This window comes from Sander vitreus, chromosome 17 (assembly GCF_031162955.1).
Source record: "Sander vitreus isolate 19-12246 chromosome 17, sanVit1, whole genome shotgun sequence".
In the NCBI taxonomy this organism is placed as follows: Eukaryota; Metazoa; Chordata; class Actinopteri; order Perciformes; family Percidae; genus Sander; species Sander vitreus.
Window position 1 is genome coordinate 18385932 of NC_135871.1, and position 23098 is coordinate 18409029.

Below are 23098 nucleotides of genomic sequence, written 5' to 3' on the forward strand. Positions count from 1 at the left end.
GATTATTTATCAAAAATCTCATTGTGTAAATATTTTGTGAAAGCACCAATAGTCAACACTACAATATCGTTGCTGTATCGATAGAGGTATTTGGTCAAAAATATTGTGATATTTGATTGTCTCCATATCGCCCAACCCTAGTGTGCGTAGATGTCAAAACAAGAAATTTAAGAGCTAGAGAAAAGGTTTCTGCTCAAGGTACTTACTGTCAGATTTTTTGGCAAACATAATTCTTGACTAATGCCTACTTGAGTTGTGAGTAGCACTACAATATCACAAAAAAAAAACAACAAAGCGTTTTTGGAGTTGAAAGACTTTATTGAAAATGTGTACATACACATAAGGACCTCCAAGACTTCCAGCGGGCTTTGTCACTGCCCAGTACAGGGAAGCAGTTTCCAAGAGTGCACAAGTACCACTTTAAGTTACATCTCTTCCGGACAATGATAGTTTGGCATTACTGTGAACATTAATTATGTGCCACCCCCCCCCACAGTAGTCTGTTAGTACAGAATGAACAAAAATGTATTCCGCTTGGTCGGCCAGGTGTACAGGTTTCTTTCAAATTTACAGACCCAACTTTAATCGACCCATAAACTGCCCAGTTTAAGGGAAGGCCAACATCCCAAACCCTGATGGCCGACACAAAACAAAAACATTACAGAGTTGTAGTTTGTCCTTGTGTGCCTAAACAGGAAGGTTTTAGCATTTAAATAATAGCAGAAAAAAAGACTAGTGTACTTAACAAGGTTTGTAAATTAAAACTGTGAAGATGACAAAGGAATATCAGATGGTCATAATTGTAAAATCAGAGAGAAGGTATAACAACACTCACCACACAACAGTAAACTGATGTTGACTGTATGGGGATTATCACAATAAAGCCTCGCAGAGTTGGTGACAGGCAAAGGGACTGTATTGGATTTCATTGTTATGGCAGTGCTGGACAGAAACAATTACATGATTTATAAATAATAAGCCACCAACTGTCTCTTTAATAGAAAGCAACAAAAGGTAAAATATACATGACTAAAGCACCAACTTGAAGTGGTACTCAACAAGTAAGAGTTTGTCGTCGTAGCCTTTGAACCAATCTTTCCGAGATATCCCCTTGCAGGTTTGAGGTGGACATACATTTAAGGCCAGATTCTTCTGATATTCCCTAGTCCCTTGCAGTATGTTGAAACCTTAGGCTTCCAGTTCCAAACCCAGACCCAGCTTGTGGCCTCCAGCGTTGATGTTCTTGCCATCAATCAGGCCAGACAGGGTGAGTTTCACACCTGCACAGGCAAGAGGAACCAACATTAGCCATTACAAGTGCAAAATTACTTTTCTCAACGTGGGTGGGACTTCCGAGTTGACAGGAAAAGGCTGGTAAGTGTTGCTAAAACTTACTCTATTCTAGGTCAAGTCTTTCATAGTGCATTTATTTGTATCATTTATTTGCTCAAAACTGATGTGTTGTGTGGAAGAACTCCAGTGGGGAGCTTAAAAGCATATACTAAAAATAAGAGGGATTCAACTATAGAACCTTTGACAAACATCCAGCTGACCATGAACCTGTAGGAAACCACCTTACCTGGTCTAAGAGTCTGGGTGTACCCAACACCAACAAGGCTATTGTTGTTCACTTTAGCCTATGGAGAAAAAAAAAAAAGTCAATTGGTGACAATTACGTAAATTTTTCTTTTGCCTCATCCACCCCATTCTGAAAGCCTCTGCTGCACTACTTACACTAACGGAGGCATCCTTGTCCAGCTGGTATTTGGCTGCAATACCAAAGCGTGTGCTGTTGCTGCCAGCGGTCCAGGCCAGGTTGACCGCCGTCTCCAGCGTGTCGCTCACCTTCTGGTAGATTGAGCCTCCAAACTCAGCACCATCATTGCTTTAAAGATCATAAGCATAGGAGAGATCATACTACAGGAAATATAATTTGGAATGTCTAACTAAAGAGGTCCTTGAATACTGTTTTCCCTGGGAACCACCATTTGTGATTGACATAAATTAGCCAAGCAGACCTAGGAGAAATGACAACTTGGAGCAGAAACCTGTCTCTCTCTCTTGTAGTTGCTTTGTATTGCACAGTCAAGCTAGGAATCAATAGCTCCAAAACCAACTGGGATTGTTAACAAGCTTTAGTGAAGGACAAATTCAAATTGGATGAATTAAACAACTACTGTATAGCACCACACGGTTATAAATTCAGCTTTGGCTGGGAATTAATGCTCAACATCTTGTTGCCAATGTTAAAATTAATGTTCTACATTTTCCCTTCAGCTTTATTACATAATAAAACAGACTTATCATTCAGGAGATTACCACGTTTAAACAATTTGGAGCACACAACTTAGGCTACGTTCAGACTGCAGGTCTTAATGCCTGAAAGTGACCCGTATACGCAAAAGAGTAATACAACGTCACAAGCAGCACCCTGTTTAAATGCTTAAAATAAACCCCCTGGATGTTTTAAAGAGAACCAAGGAGATATGTTGCGCTATGAGCTACCGCTGGCTACTAGCCAATAGCTGGCAGTTGGGGAAGAGAGACGTTACCGTTTGTTATGACCATGGGGTCATATTTTGTAACTTGTCTTTCACCCTGCACCATCAGTTGATCTCCTCTGAGTGTACACAGGTAATGGAGAACAGGTGCACACACCGGATTGGTCCAGCAGAGCTGATTGGTGCCTCCTGATTGATCACCTGGAGGACAGCAGCCATTTCAGGCCCCATCAGACAGGAACTCAGTCTCTCTTCACTCTGCCATTCCCAACATGTGCCTGTGTAAATCTATGTCCTGTGTTTCAAGTTGTTGTGAGTAGTGTAAACAGCCTTTAGTGAAAAGGAATCATTTTGATCTCTTGGATTTGTTATCCTTCAGCCAGTTTGTAAATACATTTTCTTTGTGTTATGTTGTTAGTAGCAGTTTGGTAGGAGTGAGAAGTCCTTTTTGTCAATAGTCAATACTACAATATCATTGCGGTATCGATCGAGGTATTCAGGTCAAAAATATCGTGATATTTGATTTTCTCCATATCGCCCAGCCCTACGTACAGATGTATTTTTTCGCCATGTAAAGTCTACGGGAAAAGTCTTTTTGGGGCATCACGTGACGCTGCTATGCCCGTGTTTGCATCAAAGCCTGGCGCTGTTCACGGGGGCTCGGCTCTTACCCGCTGTTCTCTGTTCCCGCTAGCACAGAATTGGGACAATGGTCGCTCTAGAATGACGTCAGATTTACATGAATTCCTATCTGACTGTCCAGACTGAGGTCACATTTTTTAAAAAAAATCCGACCTATAAAGGATCTAGGTCACTTTGGCCTGCAGTCTGAACGCAGCCTTAAGACAACATTTGTGCATTTTCCTTACTTGTTTCACACTGCACTTTTCTTCCAGCTGTTAAAGCTCTGCATGTTGTATGGTTGTTGGGTTTGTGTGTCACCATAGAAACCCATGGATAACTGGATTTGTTTGTATTAGATCTTTTGATTGTTTTATTTTCATTTTGTGATTCTGTTTAATTAGCATATAATAAAATAAAAAAAAAGCCTATGACCATGTTGGCATTCAAATTCAGCCTAAGATATAGTCGTCTGTTATTTTAACGATTTTGTAATTTCTGAAGCACAATACATCACATGTATAGCCATTTATAGATTAGGGGGGAAACAAATTCTAGATCAAGTAAACAGAAGGTTTCATCCTGTTACAGAATACAAGTGCAAACCGATGATAAAATGTAAACCTCATGTGAAAGGTATTCAACTTACACATTAGTGTGCAATTGGAAGTCTCCCGTCTTGTAGCCAATGGCAAAATTGTTCTGGGTCATCTTGGATTTGGCAGTGTCGAAGCTCATCTGGTAACCTGCGAGCCACCCCTCATAACCGACAACAGCGGCTCCGTGGATGGTGGGGCCAGCAAAGTCAAAGTCAACATCACAGCCCGTGTTAACGAACTCGCGCTTGTAGGCGGTCTTAACTTTGCCACTCTTCTTGCTGTTGATGAGAAACAGAGCTTTGGTTAACCTTACCTGAAATCAAGTCAGTTTAGGCATCAAAAAAGCTTTTCTTAGAGGGTCAATAGCAATAACCTTCTTGCATAATGCGTTACCATAACACCACATGCCAAGCGCGCCGAACTATGATACAAAGTACATCTTGCAATTCAGTCAGTGTGAGACAACATAAATTTTGTTTTTTGTATATGGTCTAAAGCTGGGCAGAAACGGTGCGTTTTTATCCATCTTGTACATTGTGTTAACTAGTCTTTTTGAACAGTAGAACTGCTCAAACTGCAAGACAGCCGACCAAAATTGACATGACAGAAATCCATCCCATCATTCAAGAGCCAGATCGTTCAGGCAAATGAATTGCCTAACGATCACTTTGTATGAAATTTACCATGGCCGATTTTGATATCTCTTGCTCATGTTCTGTGTTTGAAGATGCAACATACAAAACGTTGTGTAAATGCTGCTTCATTTTATTATGTTTTTTGTAATGTGGTGAAACCTTTAAAAAAAAAAAAAAAATAGGAATGAACAATCTTGTGGCACCCGTCCTCAAAGCACCCCAGGGTGTTGTGAAACCCACTTTTGGAAACCACTGCCATAGATTCATGAGCTCAAGTAGCAATACGAGATTGGGAAACATTTTTCTTACAAAGGGCACATCACTGAAAAACCTTAAAAAAAAAATTAATCAGACACTTTTCACCAGCTTCTCTTTAATTTAGAACTTTTGAGTCATTGCTGACCCGTCCAGTTTGCCAGACACTGCCAAAGTGCCGATGTTTACTTCCTAGGCTGAGCATTACACTGTAGCCTTAAATATACTTGTATCAATGTAGCAACATAACTCAACTTCATCAACCATCCCACACTCAATATGAAAAAGGACAGGCTGCCTCTGGGCCATGTACCATATTCCTCATGTGATTTCCACCTCATCACACACACACACACACACACACACACACACACACACAAAACCCAACAGTCAATCACAGTAATGTGTTACAACTGACTTGTTCCATATTGGGACTGGGGTCACAAGGCCAGCAACTACACTTGTCAGAAGCATGTAAGGCACAGATCAGGTTGCCAAGATGACTCATGTAGAGAAGCAAAGGCAGAGTTCAAGTAAAATTCAAATGAAACTAACTTTTCCATCAATTTATTAGTTAATTTTAACCATTATCTTACCCAGTGTTTGGTGAGAAGGTTGTGTCAAATGTCAATTTCAGTCCTTTGGCAATCTGTGAGAAAATGGAAAACGCATACAATTTGACATTAAAATAATGAATGTTGCCCTGTTGTGACATTTACTTTTGACACAAATAAATAACCAGGTGTAGAAAATGAATATTTTCCTAACCTGATCTTCAACAGTGATTTCTGTTCCCAAGGTGTTGTCAGTGTTCCACTTCTCAGTGAAGGTCAGGCCATATTCTGACCTCTTGTATTTAGTTTCCAGACTGCCTGCAACTTTGCTGGTATCAGTGTTGGAGGAACCAGCTGTTTTGAATTCCTGCAAGGGATAATTTTTAGAAAAAGACAATCACCAGAAATCCTTAAGGACAAGTTACACTGAATGAAATAATATAAACTTTTTTTTTTTTTTTATTATTATTTTAAAGCGCATTAATCACATGCCGCCATTTATTAATTTATTTTCACTTCACTCTGCTTCGCGGCTAACTGGCTACTATTTTGACCCTTTGCCATACTTCCTCGTAACACATCCTGCTGCTGCAGGCATGATGGAGAAAGACAGCAGCAACGCAATTCTGAATGGCGCTTTTTATTTTCCAAAACTCACGGCCGGGTCGAAAGCCATATGCACGTTGTGTAAAGCCGAATTAAAATATCACCGAAGCACGTCAAGCTTGAGCTACCACCTACGGAGTATAGTAGTACAGTTAACGTGACTCAGGTTGATGCTAGCGGGATCAGGCAAAGCACTATTTTGGAGAGTGCTACTTGCCAACCTGTGGATGAAACCAAATCCCCAAAAAAAATGACTAGCGCTCTTGCAAAATGGGTGGCAACTAACTGCAGACCTGTCAGCATCGTAGAAGACTCGGGTCTTAAAGACCACAGTTGGCATGTTCTGACCCGTCATTGTCGTCGAGGGGGACAGTAGTTTCACGCATACACAGCCTGTACGACACGGAGAAAGCAGCCCAACTGGAACTGCTGAAAAGTGATGCAAGGTGATCACTGGATGTCAGTGAGTAATCAAAATTATTTAGAAGTTACTACACACTATATTGACTTTAGATTCAAATGTATGACTAGATTCAGATTTCTCTTTTGTTTACAGTAAATAAATAAACAAATACAAATCTTAAAATCAAGTTCATAGTGTCACTTTATTTGAATTCATTTCATTCCCAATCAAGATACACTGTAAGAATTGCTTTCCATTGTTAATATGTACTTAAAAACAGTTTTGAAATGCAAAATAAGAGTTTTAATCATGTGATAAACACACGATTAATCGTGATTAACTAGAAATTCAGCGATTAATCGCAATTATTATATTATTTTCTAACCTTAAAAGCCCAAAAAAAAATTTTTTTATCACCAGTTAAAAACAAAGATAACTGTGTAATCTAGAGAGCCAAAACAAGTGGTCATTTTGATAAAAAACGATTTAGCAATTTGGATCTTCAATCATTATATGAAGAATTTGTAATCTACACAGATGAACAATAATAATTAGGACTGGCACATTTATTGTGGTTGGACTTCATTGTTGTGGGTGGCGACTTGTCAGCTTTATGGCTGACAATGCCAATAAACAGAGCCAGGAAATGTCATAAGCATAAATTGCTGTAAACTTAACTTTCATGTTGCAAAATCTGCATTATCCTATACGACTTTGATGTGCCGTCACATTAGTTACTATGAAGTATGTTCTAGTTTTCTATTATGATAAAGAGATGACCTTACCACTCCACTGGCTGACTTCGTCTTGACATCGAGCTTTACCAAGCCAAATCCTGAAGAAAACAAAATAAATAATAATAAAAAAAATGTCAAACTTGTCTACAACATCAGCTATACTTGGTATTCTATACATTTTAATAGAACAGTCCTACTTGGTCAAACTGTAAGAAACCATACCATAGCCTTTGTTGAATATGTCCTTGGCAGATTTGCCCAGGTCAGCATAGCAGGGAGGCACAGCCATTGTATCTGTAGATAGAAGCAAAAAACAATGCTCAAATTATTCTTCTGACCTAAAGTACATTTCCACCAGCTTGTGTCCAGTTAAAAAGAAACCCAAAATGTAATGTAAAAAATAAAATAAAAAAGTTATTTTACAGAATTCCACAATGAAATAACAAATTCACCTCAACTGTGCATTAAGACATTATGTGACATATGCATAATGCTAATTTAACAGCTGCAAATGCAAGGTCCATAAGGGAAACTGTTAAGTAGCAAGCAAGTGTCTTTGTATGACAGGGCCAATATTTGGACTTCAAGGCAGGACTTGCTGTTTCTCAACTGTCCCGCTTATGGACACACATATGTACCGCAAGGTTACAGTATACAAAGCCATGGATCTATGAACGCACTGTGAGAATAATTTGTGCACAAATATTTTGAACAATGTTTTTTAGGCTTAAGATATATGTAAGATACTGGCTGGTATAGAAGATGCATTATTCTTGAAGCAAAAGAAAACAAGCCTGGTTCACATGAGGATGCCAATTGCTACAGTAGCTGTTCTCTCTGTGGTTGCTACACCTGTTGAGGTGTAAGCTAATGACAAGATGCATCTAGGCCTTCCTTGCCGCACAGACTGACCTGCAACATCATACTCATAATGTACAACACTTTGCTTTACATTCAAAACCTCTCTAAAATGGGATACGTTTCATGTTACCAAGTTGAGTGTGCAAGTGCTGATGTGTACACTTTCACAATATTGGATTTACTTTAAATTGAACACCTTTGGCACACTGGCAGCATACCAGTGCTGCAGGTAGTCGTAGTCATAGCCATACATGACAGCCGATGGGCAAGGTTACTGAGCAAGAGAGGAGCCATTTTGCCGCACTGGAGTGCCTAGTTCAGGCCTGGCTCTTATTAAGGTACTCCTTCACGTAAATTGGCAGACATAGTTAGGCGTGGCAAGGCACATACCGGTGCCAATTAGCGGTAAGAGTGAAATAACCAGTTCACATGCATTATCAGCTAACGTTACCTCACTACTGCGAACTAGGCCGTAGGAAAGTTAACTACCTAAGTGATCGCAAACGTTAAAGTAATAAGTTGTGAATATTTTCTTTGAGTAGGTTTGCAGAACACCCGCCGTTTTATCAGCAGCATGTAACGTTTTATTCATATCACCCCTCCCCTGCTTTAACTTGACATGTGTCCGACGCATGCCAAGTGCAGCTAGCTTAGCTAACTTTGTTAGCCTGCAAAGTACCGGTGTGTATTAAAACACCCCTAAACACTACTTCTCGCTTGTTATGGAGATGAATAACAGTATCAGGCGGAATAAATAACTCTCTTACCAGTAGCGGATGGTGCTAACGGTAAACTAAAGTGACTTTATTAGAGATGTTCCTAACACCGCACGGCCAAGGCAGGCGTCACCGTTAGAAGGGCGAGCTGAAGGAGACTGCACTGCAATAAAATCCAGACCTATCACATCCAGGCTCAGGACCCGGAACGGCCACATATGTGCCTGAGTAAAAAAGGGTTCCCGTCACGGCATGGCCATGGGTTGAATAGAATAGAATGCCTTTTATTGTCATTATACACATGTACAACGAGATTGATCCTTTTCCAGTGTCAACATGTAGCTACGTAAGAGAAATGTAAAAACATTAAATAAAATAAGTAGTGCAAGAAAAAGGGGGGGGGCGGGGGCGTAAGGTGCACAGTTCTGAGACGCCATATAAAAATAGAAAGATAAATATGGTTTGTATACAGTGTGATGCGCAGCGTGAAATAATGATATTGCACAGTAATAAAATTGCACAGAATTATCAGTGTTATCAAAAGTGCGTCCATAGTTTTATCTTTTTTTATTTATTGTGTAGGCCTATTTGATATAGTCTAAGCCAGGTTTCTTGTTGTTGACCCCTGGCTCTAAATGTTATCTATATGTTGACTTTGGTAAATAAAGTTCCTTAAAAAATATATATATATATATTCTATATTCATGTTTTTGCCTATGCACCAAAGCAAATTCCTTATACGTGAAAACCTACTCGGCAATGAACCGGATTCTGAGGATAAAAACTGTGACAATTTGTGATAATAGTTTAATGCACAAAATAATGAGTGCATTTATTTACCATACTTAACAGTAGATGTCTCTTTAAATAGCTTTAATGTGTTATGCTACTTTTTCTGAGTACTACTAGTGTAAGCTTGCTGGAGAAAAACGTAGCTTCAAAGTAGCTTTCCCAGTAGACCCACAATTTCAAAATAAAAGAGCATCAAAGGATACTGACATGTGGCAGTAACCAATTTCAAAATTGATGTAGTATAAACAAAATGTATAAACCAATAGTTATGAAAATAAGGTTTTATCAACATCACCACCCCTTTCATAACTATACAATGCACTGCTAATAAATGAAGAGTTCATTTGCAAAAACAGATACAAGCAATTCCCAAAATCAATAAAGCAACACTGTGAGGCCACAATAAAAAAAAGATATCAAAATAGATAAAACTGAAATCTTTTTGCAAATGCTCCCTTCAGATGTTTGCAACTTCACGAAGCAAGTGGAATACAATGATTTTTGTACTTCTCTATGCAAATTTATCTTCAGTTACATGACTGAATATGACATTCAATGACTTATTCGCCAAACATGCAATATAATTTTTTTTAAATGAAAAGAGTAGCCTATATGGTATAAAAGAAAACCTAAAACAGTAGGCTATACAGTATGATTTTATAAACATCCTGAAAATAGGTAGGAAAATGATAGGAAAATCAGTAGGCTATTGGAGATGCGCTTAAAGACTTGCCAAAGCCCTGTTGTAAAAATGAACCTGTTGTTAAAGGTCCAGTGTGTAACGTTTTTAGTTGTTCATTCTCAAAATCTGTGTTGCCCGTTCACAAACTTGTCCTTTCATGAATATTTACCACCACTATCATTTCCAAGTATTCCTATTGGCTTGAAACTTTATATTTGCGTTTGTATGACGCTCCATATTCATGTGCCATCTTGAAATACGTTAGCCGGTAAGGGACATACAGGACATACTACTCCGCCTTTCGTGTTGCCGCTGTCACATGATAAACTCGCAGGTGCTTCTAATGGGTATCGTCGCTTCCCGTGTGTTTGAAGAAGGAAACATGGAGGACCACACGTATATTCAAAATCCAAATTTCAGGAACAGGAGTCTTCTTCTTCACCCAGAAAAAGAAAAAGGATATTGAAAAGAGCAAGAGACCGGCGTCATCTGAAAAAAGCGAGAAGGCTACCGTAGCTGTAATACGTACTTTGAACTGTGTGGCGTGAGAGAGATGATTGCGATATATGATCTCAACGCTAGATGGCAGAAATTCCCACACATTGGACCTTTAAAATTAAAACGAGGAAGGAAGAGCAAATCATTTATGCAAGCAAGCAAAAATGATGCCAGTTTAACCACATAACTTCATATTCCTACCATATCACTCTCCTTCTGTAATTGAGCTGCATTATATAGCGCTCTTAACGTAGCCTGACGTCGTCATACTCAGATTCTAGTCAGAATCATCAAAGTAACCAGTGTAGTCCATGTCAACCTGAACAACACTGTCATCAAACAAAATAGTCTGACTCTGCTCGATGTCATCAAAAACCTCATACAGTACATAATTCTTAGTATTTCTTTTGCATGTTCCAGTTTGAATACAGGGAGATTATGGATAATGAAGTTCAGGTCAAATATCTGTGTGCAGTGTTCTAAAACCGCATCAATGAGTTCATTTCCAAAACCAGTGCAGGCTGTGTCGACTGTGTAAAGATTTGTATGGCCCTGAAGTAAACTACTCCTGTAATCATGTAACAGGTCCCTGATCAAAAGTTTGTCCTCAGGTGTGACCATTCTGCATTTGTCAGGTGAAGAAACCTCCCCTTGAAAGTGTTCATATTTGGGGGTTGGCTCCCCACAACCTTCAGGTTCACAAGAACAAACAGAATGGCAGTGGGTGCAGCACAGATGTCCTGGATCGACAGATGTGGTGTGCTCCTCGAAATGGCAGTACAAAGCTTTCCGCAGACAATTAGTGATTCCAGTCTCAAGTACTGTCTTAACTGCTGGGTCAAGCTTTGTATGCTGTTGGCAGCGTACACAATCACATGTGCCTGCAACCCACCTCTGCCTGCCTTCCCGACCTGCTGAACCATGGCTTCCACATCATCTGGTAACCCATACATTACAATATGTGATATGTTGGGAACATTTAAGGCCATCCCAAGAGCTGTTGTTGCCACGACAACTCTGCAGCTACTCTGTCCACTCAGAGATGACAGCACTCTGTTCTTATTGTGAGGGAGTGTCTGGCTGTGGAACATGCCTATAAGTAGGTTTTCAGTCTTTTTCTCAGGGTCTCTGTCAACCCAGGAATCTTCACCCATTTCCCCCTTCAAATGGCAGAACACTCTCAACTGCCTTGACAGTTTTGCAGTAAATAATAACTGGCAACATGGAGAAAAATCCCTTACAATCCAGTCTAGGCATTACCTAGTCTGAATTAGACAAAGTGTACAAAACATTGAAGACTGTACATGCAGGAAGGCTATTGTTTTGTACATACTTACCAGCTTTAACTAGGGATCTAAGCTTCCCAACTTGGCGAAGTTTGGCGACATCTTTTGCAGCCTGACCCCTGATAGAAATAACAGAGTACATTAGAATGTTTGAACTGATTGTTATTTCGCTACAATGAGACTAACATTATGATTGTACTAAATCTGAGTTAGCAAACGTACTTCGACACCTAGGTACGAGATATGTTTACAACATTTGATTCATATCACGACATTGTGAGTTATTTACTAAGTCAGACAGTCAGACTATCTCTTACCATTTGTAAGTGAGATGAACTTCATCCACGACGATACCCATTACATTGGCTCGAAAAACATCGGAGCCTAGCATGTCTCTCCACTTCTTGTTCAGCAGCCAGGTTCTGATTGTGGTTACTGTATCTTAACAAAAAAAAGCTACAGTATAGAACTGTAATAAACAAACAAATTACAGTGATGTCCTTTTGTTATGCAGCCTTCTCTGTGAACAAAATGGGAAATTAATACACACACCTTACTGTTGTTATCGCTGATGAGTCTACTTTTGTCTGCTCTAAGAGTAAAAACACCTGTTACTGACTCAATACTCAATGAAAATAATGCCCAATAGTCCTCATTTCAAACAAAATATTTTTTTTATCAGCTCAGCATACTTAATGTGTCTTTTCAACATAAACTGTTACAACAAAGATCAACACTCTCAGACGAATGCTGAAAGTCTTTAAGTGATCTGAAGGACTGCAGAATGACATTTTAAGCACACTGTGGGTACGCGATCTGTGCTGCCTGCACGATCCGACATGCGCACTGAGGTCAGGTAGGTACCAGATACACCAGGCCAGCACTGAGGCTCAGTAGGAGCGTCTATCCTCAGGCCACTGGAATCCTAAATGAGGACCCTTCTTGAGACTAACATGTTAATGCAATGGCTGCTGACCGTGGCTGTCCACCCTGAGCTGTGGGTGCAGGTGGGAGATTCACATGCTCAGGAGTGGGTGACACTGTTAAACATCTCGTTGCTCTAGCTGTGAAAATAATTCAAAATAGCAGCATGATACAGCAATAAATCACGCTAATATCACTTCTGTATACAATTTAAACATTTAGGATTGTTGTACTTGACAAGTATCAATTACTTGTAGTACTTACTAGTGGTAGGTTGCTCAGTAACAGTTAAATGCACTGGCACTGGCATGCACTGTCACATAGTATGTAATCTCAGCACTAATTTATGTACAAGTGTATTTAAAACACATTCCATTTTTTAATCTGAAAACTTGTGTTTCAGTAACCACAAAGGAGACACACATGCAAAGTTTACAGAGTAACTTACATTTATTTACCTGCATGCTGCTTGATACAGACGTGACTCTTAAGGACATAAAGCAGTGGCCATTCCTATAAAATTCATGTATGACTACTATTGTTCATCTATTGTGAATGATATAATTTCTATATCAAACCTATAAGTGTGTGGCTAGCAAGCACCATTAATAAAAAGAAAAGAGAAGATATGGAAACTGCGAAAATAATGCAGTAAATAATATCAGGGAAGTGGCATTTCAACCAGAAGAGATAAGTATATTGAGGGAGATGGGATCATGACAACAGAAACTGGCAGGTCTTTTTTTTTATTTTGTAATTTAAACATTTTCATTCATTTTAATTCAGACGTCACAAAATATCAGTTTTCATGATAAAAGCACATACTAAAATAGACAAAACCAATAAAAAAGTTCCTCCTGCAGTTGCTGGAGCTTCTTACGATCCTAACCACCTATGAGTGGGCAGGATCATTTCTAAGAGTGTAGAATGCTTTTGTTGATGCTTTTGGGAAACACCTCTTAAACTTAAAGGTGCAATATGTAATATATTTACTGTATTAAATCCAAAAATTACCTCAATGCGTCATCAGATATTAAGGAAACATGCTAAGTTGAAATACTATCTTTTCTGACAACAATGCTAATGCCAATATTTTCTCCTTTTGAAATTTCCGTTCCGTGACGGAATGTCTGTTTGTGTTTTGGCCTGTGTGTTGGTATCAACTGCCCATTCCGACAGCCAGGCTGGGTTGCCAGATATACTTGTAAAAACGTAAATCCAGCGCGGTACAGCTGTAGTACAGCCATGGAAGCAGCAAACAAATGCACGGGATCAACGGAGATGTTGGAGATGTATTTGAAAGCTGGAGACAGCTTAGAGCCCAAAAGGACGCAGAGTTAGAGACGCTAATTTCCTTCTGAACAGGTAAGCATTAGCTTCAGGCTAATTTATCACGGTTACTAAGGACGGGAATTTTCAGTAATCTCAACATTTGTGTACTCACATTGAATTATATAGCTAGTACTCGAGTTGGTTACTCGCAAAAACAATTAAGACACAGCTAGTAAAGTGATCCCGACTAGTCCTGGCTAACGCCGCCATGTTAACACTCAACATAACTGCTAACGTTAGCTACCGTTACCGGAGGACCAGGCAAGCAGGCCATGGCTGTTTACAACATGTAGCCTGTTCAGTGGCCGTAGCCGACAACGGTGAGTTATTTTAAGCCAAGAAAGGGTGGCTGTAAATCGGGAAGAGAGGGCCGTGAGTTTGCTGTGTGTTTAGCGATTGTTGCCGCAATTCTAAGCCAATAAAGTGTGTATTTCAGTTGGGTGGAAAAGGACAGCAATGTAGTGGTATTTTAGCTGTTCCTACCGTAATTCTAAGCTGTGAAAGTGTGTCTGTCCGGCGGGTGGGAAGGACGGCGAGGTTGTGGGGTGTTTAGTGGTTCATAACGTAATTCTAAGCCGAAAAAGTGTGTCTGTCAGTTGGGTACAGAGCTCCGCGTGAGCACGGGCTTTTATGACTGTCAATATAGCCAGCATCTAATGTTAGCTGCTCCGCTGTGCTGTGAAGTAATGTCTGGCTATGTGAGACAAGTGTCTAGCAACATTGTTGTGGATGCTGCGGTCTCAGACTGAACCTCTGAACAGAACCTCTGTAAACTTTGAGTCTGGGGAGGAGGGGCCAGGGGAGAAGACTCTCTCCAGTATTTTGAATTTGTACTGCAGTAACTATTTTAAACACTAGGTGTCAGTATTACATATTGCACCTTTAAGGTTTGTAAGGGACAACCTCAGGGGCAACCTCTAGCTCACCCAGTAGAGTGTGCACCCCACATTAGGCTGAGGCCTTGGCAGCAGCCCAGGTTCAAATCCAACTCATGGCCCTTTGCTGCATGTCATCCCTCCTCTATCTCTCCTTTCCAATCTTCAAGCTATCCTGTTGATTAAAGGCCATAAAAAGCCCCAAAAATAATATTTAAAAAAGATGGATTTTGCGATCATCTTAGCTTAAGGATGCTTTTAGTCCCAGGTCAGTATTTGTTTGAAATGTTTTGCAGCTATGCAGAGGAAGATAACAAAGGAGAAGTGTAAACCCTTTTAAATAAAAAAAAAAGATGTAAGAAGTTACTTTAAAACCAAAGAACAGATGGCACATTGCAGCAGTTTCATCTAGAAGAGTCCAGTGATAGATGGATGGAAAAGATGTAGGGGTAACATTTACAGGTTTTGCTGATGCTGAGCCAATCTGCTCTATGTTACATCCTCATTTTTTGCTTCAACCTGTTGCACAACAGAAGGAAATGACAATTAGAAAGAACGATCAAAGATAAACCAGACTAAGAGTCCTCTGCTGCATTGGATCTCCTAAAATGTACCCTTTTTGGAGTTTGTTGTCGTACAATAACCACAGAGCTGTACGTCACATCCACATCACTCTTAGCATCTGACCTCTGGGTAAGAAAGAAGAGACAAATATTATCAATTCATTTTTTGTTTCATTCAATTACAAATGTGTATGATGAAATAATAAATGCTATTGGTGTGTACTTATGTGTCTTTTTGTATAATACAAGTTGTAGTTTAACTGGTTTAGGGCTACCTCGTCTGAAGTTTTTCCCATGTGCCTAACATTGCTGTATGTTACTTCCTCTTCAGCCTGATCAAGGAGCAAACCAGATGTTAGTCAAATAAAAGCATACACCATTTCACTAGGTTACATCAACATGACACCCTTTGTTAAACCATTTCATAACAATTGTAATAATAATAAATAATATATTTTATATAGCGCTTTTAAAAGGAACTCAAAGGCCTTTTACATATTAACAAAGACAGAAACAGTAAATTCCATACATGGAACAATACAACTACAACAATGACAAGTAATTACAAGATTACAAAGTGGATTTGCATAGGTGGGTTTTGAGTGCGGTTTTGAATGCCTGAGGGAGAGAGTTCCAGAGGGAGGGGGCGGCAATGGAGGCCTGTCCCCCAAGGTGGGGGACAGGCCTTGCAAAAAAAGAAAAGAAATAGAAGTTTCAGCTGCAATCATTTTCATACATTTCCTTACCTTGCCTGAAGTTTTTTTCTTTTTCTTCACAGTACTGTACGTCACTTCCTCTTCAGCCTGTGTTGAAGGAGCACAGAACAGAACATATTCCTGTATTTGTGATCATAGAGGTGCTCAATTCAGTTTCTATCCATCAATGCTTACTCATATCTTACTGTTGTAGCGGATGAATCTGCTCTGGTCTGTTCTAAAAGTGAAGCAATGACAACGTGACTATCAATGCTCATGACAATAATGCACAATAATCTACATTTATAGTAAGTATATTTAAGAATTGCAAACATATTTGGTATGAACTGGATTAATCAGCATTTACTTACGGTGTCTTTTCAACATAAACCAGATGAGCAAGGTCACCATTACAATGAAGATCAGCAAACTCAAAGGGATGATGAAGTGCTCTACATCAAAGGAAGCACTGCAGGATACATTTTAAGCACACAATGCAAATAAAAAAAGCATGCTTGTTAAAACAGTTCACCAATGTAGTTGCATGCAAAAGTGAAAACCTCTGACCTGACAGGCTCAGGAGTGGGTGATAAGGTGGTTAAATGGCTTGTTGTTGCAAGGGTGACTTTAATGCAAAACAAGACAATGATAAGTAGAGTAAAACGATAATATTTATTCCTAATATCTCTTCTATGTTAAATCAAATAATTTACATACTGCTGTACTTTTAAAATTGTAGTACTTACTAGTGGTAGGTCTCTCTGTAACAGTTACATGCACTGGCATCTGTAAGTCTCCTTTGGCACACCAATACCAGCCGCTGCTCTCTGTCCTCAGTCCACTCATAGTCACATTAAAAACGCCGTGGGCCCCTTCACTGATGGTCACATTTGTTCCATCTATTGATCCAGGCGACCTCGTCACACAGGAGCTGCCCAGCCTGCACCACTTCGTTTCTCCAGTGTTAGTATAGTAACAATTGACGGTTATATTATCTCCATTAAACCTTGTAATCTCCTGAGGATCCGCATAGAGATGTGGTGTATCTTCATGGAAAAACAAATTGAATAGGACATTGTAGGTAGCTTAATAACTTGTAGATATAGATGATGCTTCAAATATGTTTTGTGTACAGTGGTTGCATCGGGTAGATACATAATCCCTTTTGATTTAGCATGTACTCTTACTTTTGACTGACGAAGTACATAAGAAAATAATCACTCTTTGTCGCAAAAATTAAAAACCTGCTTAGTGTTTTTCCAAACAAATTCTTAAAATGTCACAATGGATTTGAAATGTGCATAAACATGCTTGAAGGGCTCTTACCTCTGGTGACAGACAGGTGAAAATACTCTTTGACATCTGCCCCTCCATTAATCTCCACAGCACACCAATAATGAGTATCCTCATCTGCCAGATCATTAATAGTCACTGTGAAGATTCTTCGGGTGTTGTCGTCAGAGATTGAAAACTTTCCTGAATTTTGTTGGTTTGTTTTGACTATATAGGAGCAGGAGTGCCAATAATATCCTTTACACAAGTATTTCACATGGTTTATGTATTGTAAGCCATAGAGACATGGGATAGAGATTGAACTTCCAGCCTTAACTGACACTTCACTGACTGTAGTTATGCTGTGAATTCCTGCAACAAGAGCAAATACAGCATTTGTCTGCATATATAGCTACCAATATTCCTCTTACACGTCTCGACATTAGATATAATTTGAAGACTATTTAAAAATTACAGAATTTCCATACACCAACTCAAGCATAAGACTAAACATTTGTACACATACAATGACCCCTGTGACTGACCTGTGAATCCAGTGAGGATGAGAAGAACTCTGAGATGAACAGCCATGTTGGTAAGTGAACAAAGTCAGACCAAACTACCTGGCAGATTCATTTTGTACTTCCTGGTATTCCTAAACGTGCAATTGCAACTGTTGAAATCTCACTTCCTCTTTCTATTATTGCAGTTATGTTAATTTGGTGTGATGAAGAACTTAATTATGCAACTCCATTTTGCTTTCATTATGTGAGTATATTAAACCTGAGTTACAAAGGGCTTTACATTGACGGAAAAAAAACACAAGTAAAATAAAAAATAAAATGATTGAGATAAAAAGTAATAGCTATCATGTATAATTTCAAATTTTCTTTTTTATTTGCACAATAATAAAGGGTAACACTTTACACAGAATCAAAATTCATATTCATTTCATACAGTAATTGAGTGAGTCTGTTTCATTGTGCCCAATATTATACAATGAACACTACACGTACTGGAGATTATTGATAAAAAAATCAGATAATTCTATGTTAATGTGATCATTATAATTCTATAATGTAGAGGACCTTGTTAAAGCCAGTGAGTGGAGGAGGATTAGGGATGAAAATTAATAAAGGTCCTCCCTGGATCATGATTGTCTTCAAAGGCAAGATGTCAACTCGGTGGATGGAGAAGCTGTAAAATTACACAATGGGTTGTAATCACAAATCCACTTCCTTAATTAAAATGTTTTACTGACCTTGAATCTGCTCTTGGTCAATATTCCAACTGTTGCTCTTACTTAATGTGTCAAACTGACAGAGACACATTTTCCACATTACACCTTTAACTTTGGAGTCTTAGCATGTGTGTGTGGGGGGAAAAAACAATTTTATCTCATTTTTCAACATTATTTGATACACTGCATGTGTGCAGGTTTGCACAAAATTACACCGGTGACTAAAAGTCCCTAAAAAATCCCAAAACATATGTCTCCAGTACAGACTGTTGGGTTGATTGGGTTTATCCAAAATGTTGTACGATACTACTAATGAAGTGTACATCGGAATGATTTCATCAGTGATGCAGTACTTGCTGGATTAAAGTCCTTCCATCTTTTCTGCTCATCAGCACTTATTATGTTTTAGTGTGCTGTAGATCACACTTCCATCTACTGGTTCAGTCTAATGAGAGAAAACAAGCACAGAAAAGAGAATGCTGAATAGTTACAGACTAATCATAACAACAATAATGCATTTGAGTTGACGTATTGAGATGCCTGTATGAATTTGGAATTAATGACATACCATTTGTCGCACACTATCCTTTATTACAATGGTACTGTATGTCACACTCTCTTTGGGTATACCGTTCTGCTGGATGAGATTCACAGTCAGCATGATACAATTTCAGGGGAAAGACAAACACATACAAATGTAGGCAAATGTGTTCTAAGGCATTGCTCTTTTTTATACTGTGTTAAACATAACAAGATGTTCCCCTCTTGTTTACCTTCTGCTGGGCCCCTACATGTTGATTATGAACAATGGTAGCGTAGTGCACATCAGGATCACTTCCAATTTGTGAGCACTGAAGGATGAATTAGAAATTTGACATTAATCTCATCGTATATTACGTTATGTTACAATTGTTTGCTTTCTCATGTCTAAAACACGCACAATTGTTTGGTCAATTTGAATATAACTCGACTAGTCGCTTTGCATGTCAGAGGTCTGCCATTCTGGAGTGTATATGTCTGTGTTATGTTGAATACTGATTAACCTTAGGTATCAGGTAACAGCACTGCCATTACCCCCTTCCAAACCTAGTTCTAAATGTAAGTAAAACTTCCTTAGATGTATATGATCTGGAGTTTTACATTTGTGAAGAGAATTCTATACAGGATATGTCATTTCCTCTTTTGGTTTAAAAGATCACAGTTGTTTTCCACACAGCCCTTTATGTTTATCCTACTTTAGTGTGTGACAGACAGTGCTGTTAAGAGCAGCACAGAATCTGCAAGAAGAGAAGAAACATCATCACTGCAATTTATTTATTTTAAATTTGATGCCATTGAATTTGATGGTTTTTTTGATTGGATTTACTGACCTGATCAGGATTTGAGGCTAAATTGTCAATGCAAATGTTTTTTGTCAGGGTCATATATTGTACTGTGATTGCTGTTACCGAAAATGGTAACTCCATAGTATTTCCATACCATCACAGCATCACATTATAAATGTTTTCCTCATTGTTGACCCTCTAGTGTGGGTGGATGGATCACAGCTATTAGAGTACAGTTAGTTTACCCACAGCATTGAGCAGCGAGTACTTTATTGTAATCTTACTACTCTGCTGATCTAGATATAGTCATTTATAGACATCAATTCACACAGTGTAATTCACTTAGATGCATGGTATATTATACACTTGACTGGTAATGCTCCTTAAATGCTGTTTACTTCATGTGTTGTTGTATGATCAGTCCAAATTTGGACACACTTTAAAACGTTTTATTTACCAAGCAAATAGCAAATATGCCAGTAAGGAAGATGACCATATATTTATTACCATACTAATAATGGGAAACACAAGGCTATATCTTACCACAGTGATGTCAGACCCCTCTGGCTTGGTCTTATCTAAAACACATGGATTTGTAAAGATGTTTTAAAATAGATATTTTATTCCTGAATTGGTTTTTAGTAGAGTTTACAACAGACTTACTACATTTTGTCATCATCCTCCATCCAAAAAAAGGCAGCGGGAACAACCAACAGCAGTAAGACGAGGGTGGTGCTGAGAATCGTCACAATAGTGGAACTAGAAGATAGATGTAGATCAGAGGTACATTTAATTTTAAAAAAAGGGGTGAACATTTTTGCAAAATGTATAATGTCTGAAATTGGCTTATGCATACATTCTTCTTTTATAGGTTTAATTTATGAAATAAAACCTCTTGCGTTCATCTTGCAGGTTCTCTCCGCCTGCCCCATTTATGGTGGAGTTTGTGGGCTGAGCTGTATGTGGCTCTGCACTTGTAAGCAGGGAGGAATGCCGGGTAGTGGTTGGAAGTGTCCCTGTAAAGTCTGAGTAAATAAATGTGAAAAAGCATGTAAATCTACATTGTAGATGATATCAATATATTGTTACATTGTATATTATTAAATCATACTGCAGATTTTCAAGGTAAAGGGCATTAATATATTGTATTCTGCAATATTAGCAGGCATTGTTTCAGGGTTTGATTTGTGTTACCTTTGTTGTGTCCACTTAATTTTTTATGATAGATGACTAACTTATGAAAATAGAGAATGCCTAGTATCTTACTTGCTGTATTGGGGCTCAATGTAGTTGTAGTAGTTGTTGTTAATTCATGAACAGTTACATGCACTGGCATCTGAAAGTCTCCATTGTTGCACCAATACCAGCCACTGCTCTCTGTCTTTAGTTCCATCATAGTCACAGTGAAACCATTTGGGACACTTTCATTGATGGTCACTGTTGTTCCATCTATTGGTCCAGTCTGATCTGACACACAGGTGCTGCCCAGCCTGCACCACTGTGTTACTTTTGGATATTTACAGTGGCACCTGACAGTCACACTTCTTCCTTCAAATGCTGTAATTTCCTGATGATCCACATACAGACTTGGCATACCTTGAATAAAGCACAATACAAAATAAAGCATAGTCTGACTGTACTGTCTGAGAAATGTAAGTGAAAATCCAACATCTTTTTTCCACCAAGTAGTTCACAGAAAGGATTTCAAGTGTGTTTAAAACATTTAATGGATTTTACCTGCGGTGACTGACAGCTCAAAAGGTTGTTTAACATCCCATGTTTTTTTCTCCACAGCACACCAATATCTACCGCCATCATCCGTCAGATCATTAATAGTCTCAGTGAACATTCTTTGGTTTGTGTCATCAGAGATTGAAAACTTTCCAGAATTATGTGGCTGGTTTGTTTTAACTGCATATGAGCAGGAGTGCCATGTATTACCTTTACACAAGTATTTCACATGGTTTATGTAGCCCAACTCATAGAGACATGGGATAGAGATGGAGCCTCTGGCCTCGACTGATGCTTTACTCACTGTAACAATTTTACTGTGAATTCCTGACAAAACAACAGCAGACACTTATTTTACAGTGGTGCACTCAAATGCTTTGTGTATATCACACAATCAGTTACAGGTTACTCAGTGACATAGCTACACAACACATCTAGGCTATTACATTTAGTCTCATGACCTAACTGTTTTTTTATTAAAGAACAAAATGAATGATAATTATTAGCCTAGTGGCTTGTTGTCACTTAAGATTCAAATTGTATTACTCCACAGCAACATATCAGTACCAACAATATTCTTTTAATTATAAACCTGACTATTATTTATGCATAGTGTTGTTATTTTTGCTTGACCTACCTATGAGTCCGGCAAGTATTAGGTGAGGCACATATAAAGAAGTCATGCCTGCCACAATGTCATGAGTGAATGAGCACTTTCAATATTATGGTGGGTAATTCTAAGTTGGTCACTTCCTCATTTTTGACACTGTTCATGTGGTTCTACTGTCAATAGGCTACGTTCACACCGCAAGTCTTAATGCTTAATTCAGATTTTTTGCTCAGATCCGATTTTTTGTTTGGCTGTTCACATTACCTTTTAAAATGTGGCCTATATCAGATTCCAGTGTGAACTGTTTGCGGTTTCGAACTGACCCGCATGCGCAAAAGAACAATAACAATGACATCAGACGCAGCACGCTGTTGCACTAAAGTTAGGGAGGTTATGGAGGAAGTAAGCATTTTCGCTTTTATTTCAAAATGTTTGTGTAATGGCAGCCGTAACATTAATGATCAGATGCTGAGGAGGAGAAGAACGAAGAGAAAGAGAGCCAAATTGGCTATTTTGGCCTTTTGCGGGGTTATGGCTGCAAATTCACTACAAAGGTCTGTGTGGATGCAGAGACAAAGCTAGGACTGGTGGGACTGCGTTGTTTGCTTTTTTTTTTTAAACGGAGCAGTTACAGTATGATCCTTAGTTTTGATTGAATTGAAGTATCTCCCCATACACTAACATCTCACTCTCCCTCCATTGACTTGCTCCATCACTGTTCTCCATTTTGTAGGCCTAGTCAAGTTTTTAATTTTACTGTCTGTGTCTAGAGCTAACTCCCGCCG

General features: G+C 38.8%; 2 protein-coding genes across 4 annotated transcripts; both read right to left on the minus strand.

The window, feature by feature from the left end:
- Window positions 1-297: 297 nt before the first annotated feature.
- On the minus strand, window positions 298-8656 carry vdac2 (voltage-dependent anion channel 2). Its single transcript, XM_078273710.1, has 9 exons — window positions 8540-8656; window positions 7134-7205; window positions 6960-7009; window positions 5380-5532; window positions 5208-5260; window positions 3772-3999; window positions 1735-1885; window positions 1580-1637; window positions 298-1280 (listed from the first exon to the last, which is right to left on the minus strand). The coding sequence occupies exons 2-9, from the start codon at window positions 7198-7200 to the stop codon at window positions 1189-1191; spliced, it is 852 nt and encodes a 283-aa protein (XP_078129836.1). The 5' UTR covers window positions 7201-7205; window positions 8540-8656; the 3' UTR covers window positions 298-1188.
- Window positions 8657-13400: 4744 nt separating this feature from the next.
- Window positions 13401-20556, minus strand: LOC144532770 (polymeric immunoglobulin receptor-like). 3 transcript variants are annotated; one of them, XM_078273709.1, is made up of 13 exons: window positions 20516-20556; window positions 19421-19498; window positions 19216-19284; window positions 17953-19092; window positions 17462-17566; window positions 16882-17181; window positions 16703-16760; window positions 16507-16604; window positions 16342-16373; window positions 16187-16243; window positions 15716-15772; window positions 15492-15566; window positions 13401-15396 (listed from the first exon to the last, which is right to left on the minus strand). In XM_078273709.1, the coding sequence occupies exons 4-13, from the start codon at window positions 17996-17998 to the stop codon at window positions 15367-15369; spliced, it is 858 nt and encodes a 285-aa protein (XP_078129835.1). In that variant the 5' UTR covers window positions 17999-19092; window positions 19216-19284; window positions 19421-19498; window positions 20516-20556; the 3' UTR covers window positions 13401-15366. The 3 variants fall into 3 exon arrangements, with proteins under 3 accessions (XP_078129835.1, XP_078129832.1, XP_078129833.1); XM_078273706.1 differs by having other exon boundaries at window positions 17462-17779; XM_078273707.1 differs by lacking the exons at window positions 13401-15396; window positions 15492-15566 and having other exon boundaries at window positions 16331-16373; window positions 17462-17779.
- Between the last annotated feature and the right edge of the window lie 2542 nt (window positions 20557-23098).

Bases quoted from the DNA above. Each gene is read 5' to 3' on its own strand.
- LOC144532770 (XM_078273706.1), bottom strand. From the start codon at position 17,998: ATGGCTGTTCATCTCAGAGTTCTTCTCATCCTCACTGGATTCACAG. The intron at 17,182-17,461 runs GTAAGAGCCCTT...TTTTCCATGAAG, and splicing joins TCACCTGTCTGTCACCAGAG to ATACACCACATCTCTATGCG. The intron at 16,761-16,881 runs GTAAGTACTACA...TTTGCATTAAAG, and splicing joins TACAGAGAGACCTACCACTA to TCACCCTTGCAACAACAAGC.
- vdac2 (XM_078273710.1), bottom strand. From the start codon at position 7,200: ATGGCTGTGCCTCCCTGCTATGCTGACCTGGGCAAATCTGCCAAGGAC. The intron at 7,010-7,133 runs GTATGGTTTCTT...TGTTTTCTTCAG, and splicing joins CATATTCAACAAAGGCTATG to GATTTGGCTTGGTAAAGCTC. The intron at 4,000-5,207 runs GTAAGATAATGG...TCTCATCAACAG, and splicing joins ACCTTCTCACCAAACACTGG to CAAGAAGAGTGGCAAAGTTA.